Here is a 3455-nt window from a genome sequence, read left to right as displayed (position 1 = left end):
CGTATGAGCCTATAATGGGTGAGGATCGAGGAATCTGCTGGTTCGGGTACCTCGACTTTAGAACCAACTTGCATGTAGAAAAACCTAAGAGCCCATCCTTGATTGTACTATGGAAACCCTAGCGATTTCCCCGATAGGTGTTTGATTTCTTTTACTTACTTAAAGTTGCGTTTTTTTTGTTGCACTAACTTATGTTTTTTTATGTTTGCATGTCATTTCATATACAAAAGAGTGTCGATTCAGGTTCGATTACTAAATTGGAAAGCTTGTCATGGAGAACGGATTTCTTGATAAAGTAGAGGACAATGCTGCTGTCCGTGTGTGGTCAGAGAAAACACAATCAGAGAAAGGAGATAGTCTAGCCGGGGGGTATACATCGGAGTTATGGGACTATACCCGTATCAGTGTGACGCAAAATAGCCTTCAGGAATTAAAGGTAATATGGGACCATTAGAATGACGAAACTAAGCAATTGTTTAACTCAAGTTATGGAGATTTGCCGTTTCTACTCGACATTAAGGTAGACGTACATTTGTTCCGGGCCATCACTCAGTTTTGGAACCCCGCGTATGATTGCTTTACCTTAGGAGGGGTTGATTTGGTGTCCACTATAGAAGAATATACAGCTTTGCTACGTTGTCCAAAGATCCAAGTTGATAAAATCTACTCTAGAGTCGTTAATGTTCCAACCTTTATAAAGAAGTTGATGAACATCACTGGAATGAGTGAGCATTGGGTCACGGCACGGATCAAGCAGAAGGGGGAAAGCAAATGTATCCCTTGGAAAAGCCTGCAGGAGTTGATTTTGGAGCACCCTGATGCGAGGAAAAGGGTCGATGCCTTTGCTCTAAGCATTTATGGGCTAGTAATTTTCCCTAAGGCACTAGGGCACGTAGATGAGGCAACCTCAGATCTCTTTGACCGACTTGATAAGAGGGTTACACCTGTTCTGGTAATTTTGACAGAAACCTTCAGGTCATTGAATGCATGTCGAAGGGCAGGGGAAGGCAGATTTATTGGGTGTGTGCAGCTTCTACTTGCATGGTTATACAGTCATTTTTGGAAAATTGGTAAGGTTTCGTATCGAGTTTTTTCTAAAAATTATTCCCTGTTAAAGGAGATAGCAGCTACACCAAGGAGAGATGACATCTCGAAAGAGAAATGGTTGGTCATTCTTCAAAATCTTCGTGAGGAGGACGTCGAGCGGAGAGCCCCATGGTTGCTTCCGGATGACATCTTGTACCGATGTGGTAACTTTGATTGGGTCCCATTACTTGGAATCTGGGGAGCTGTTGGTTATGCTCCATTGATGGTGCTAAGACAGTACATGTCAAGGGAGTTTATACCTGCAACCCAGGGCTTAGCTGAGTTTAAATTCTCATTTAAAGATAATGGATATAAAAAGAAGATTCGAGAGATAACTATTGCATGGGAGCAGACTCGACGAATGAAGAGATTAGCCGTAGGCCCGACGATGACTCCTGAATATAATGAATGGTGGGTTAGAAGAATCAATGATAACATCCCAAGGCCAAGTCAAGGAGATAGTCAATCAATAGAAGAACATTTGCGGGTTGTTCCCTCTGAATTGGAAATTATGAAGCACGATTTTGATAGGAGAAATGTGGAGCTTGAAAAGAAGATCGAGCAGTTGGAAGAAGAAAAGATGCACTTGGGATTAGATGTGGATGTTCAAAAGTTAGAGACTGAGAAATTAAGAAAAGGAAAGAACAAGTCTGAGGAAGACTTGGACAGTTTGAAGACAGACTACAAGAAGCTGAGGTTATCAAGAGATTCGGGAAGAAAAGATCAAGGCCGATGGATGTGAAAAGAAATTCGGAGAGGTTCAGATGCGAAATGGAGCTTTAGAAAGGAGTTTGTTAGAAAGCCAAAAGGAAAAGTGCGAACTAAAAGATAGAGTAGTTGAGTTGGAAAGATCTCTTCATCAGTATCGAAGTCGAAATTCTTCGATGGAATTAAGGGCGAGCTTTGGAAAAATCAAAGAAATGAAAGGAAGAATAGAAGAGTTGGAATCGGCATTGCGAAGTTGTGAGATCCGGACTAAGTACTAGGAAACCAACGAAAGTCGTCAGAATGAGCAACTTTACCATCTTCAGAATCAAGTTGAAAATAGAGATCACCTGCAGACTTTGGTGGTACAAGCCGATGCACTGAGTGTAAAGTATGAGCTGGAATCAACTTGAGGACAGGAATTAGCTTCATTACTTAGGAAAATTAAAGTTCTGAGCATTAGGGAAAGAGCATATATGTAACCGGTTTTATGTAAAGAATTTTGTTTTCTAGTAAAAGTTTTCTAAATGAAATTGTATCAGAATTGACGCCTCTTTGCATTCATGCATTGCATTACATTGCATCATATGCAGTAAGGTCCATTGAAAGAACCTAATTGATTAATCATTACAGTTAATCTGGAAACCAACAAAAACTCGTCAACCAAACACCGCTACGGTACCCGTGCAAAATAAAAAATTATGGATCAACGATTGGAAAAGTTGGAGCGACTTCAAAAGGACATGATGACTGAGCTGACGCAATTATTAAAAGGATTAAATAAGGGGAAAGGCCCTATGATCAATGATGAAGAAGAAGACAAGACTGGACCCACCTATCCTCCAGGCTTTACGCCTCCGCATGCGCAGGTTCAGACTGATGTGTAGCCGCGTAGATCTTCTGTTTCAATAAGGCCTCAGCGGTTTCAAGCCGATACTCCAATATTGATGAACTCCCAAGCTGGATCAGGTTCTAACCCTTGTGAAAACCCAGTTAATCTTGCTGTCCTGGACTTCGATAAAGTAGCTGAGAAGGATAAAGAACAGGAAGAATTGCCAAAACAGTTTGAGGAGAAATGGAAATGGATTGAAAAGAAGTTTAAGGCAATAGAAAACATTAAAAGTAATTGTGGAATAGATGCAAAAGATCTAAGTCTGGTTCCGAATTTGGTACTTCCTCACAAGTTTAAGATGCCGGAATTTGAGAAATATAGTGGGACCAGTTGCCCTGAAGCCCATATTACAATGTTCTGTAGGAGGATGGCTGGGTACATTAACAATGATCAGTTGTTAATACATTGTTTCCAGGATAGCCTCATTGGGGCGGCGTCTAAGTGGTATAACCAATTGAGCCGGGCCAAAATCAGCACTTGGAGGGATTTGGCGCAGGCTTTTATGAGACAGTATAGTCATGTATCTGAAATAATGCCTGACAGAATTACTTTGCAGAACTTGGAAAAGAAATCAAACGAAAGTTTTAGACAGTATGCACAGAGGTGGAGAGAGATTGCAGTTCAAGTTCAGCCACCACTCTTGGAAAAAGAAATGACGATGCTTTTCATCAACACATTGAAGGCGCCGTTTATCACACACATGTTAGGAAGTGCCTCGAAGAGTTTTGCGGATATAATCATGAATGGCGAAATGATTGAACATGCTATTAAA

The 3455-nt window shown here is 40.9% G+C and overlaps 1 protein-coding gene across 1 annotated transcript; it reads left to right on the top strand.

Annotated features, from left to right (window-relative positions):
• The first annotated feature begins 271 nt into the window (after nucleotides 1-271).
• Nucleotides 272-1828, top strand: LOC128035463 (uncharacterized). Its single transcript, XM_052625209.1, has 2 exons — nucleotides 272-436; nucleotides 521-1828. The coding sequence occupies exons 1-2, from the start codon at nucleotides 272-274 to the stop codon at nucleotides 1826-1828; spliced, it is 1473 nt and encodes a 490-aa protein (XP_052481169.1).
• The last annotated feature ends 1627 nt before the right edge of the window (nucleotides 1829-3455 follow it).

Source organism: Gossypium raimondii, chromosome 12, assembly GCF_025698545.1.
Source record: "Gossypium raimondii isolate GPD5lz chromosome 12, ASM2569854v1, whole genome shotgun sequence".
In the NCBI taxonomy this organism is placed as follows: Eukaryota; Viridiplantae; Streptophyta; class Magnoliopsida; order Malvales; family Malvaceae; genus Gossypium; species Gossypium raimondii.
This window is presented reverse-complemented; position numbering and strand designations above follow the sequence as displayed.

Excerpts from the sequence above, each read along its gene's own strand:
- LOC128035463 (XM_052625209.1), top strand. The coding sequence starts at position 272 with ATGGAGAACGGATTTCTTGATAAAGTAGAGGACAATGCTGCTGTCCGT. Across the intron at positions 437-520 it reads ATAGCCTTCAGGAATTAAAG|GTAGACGTACATTTGTTCCG; the intron begins GTAATATGGGAC and ends CTCGACATTAAG.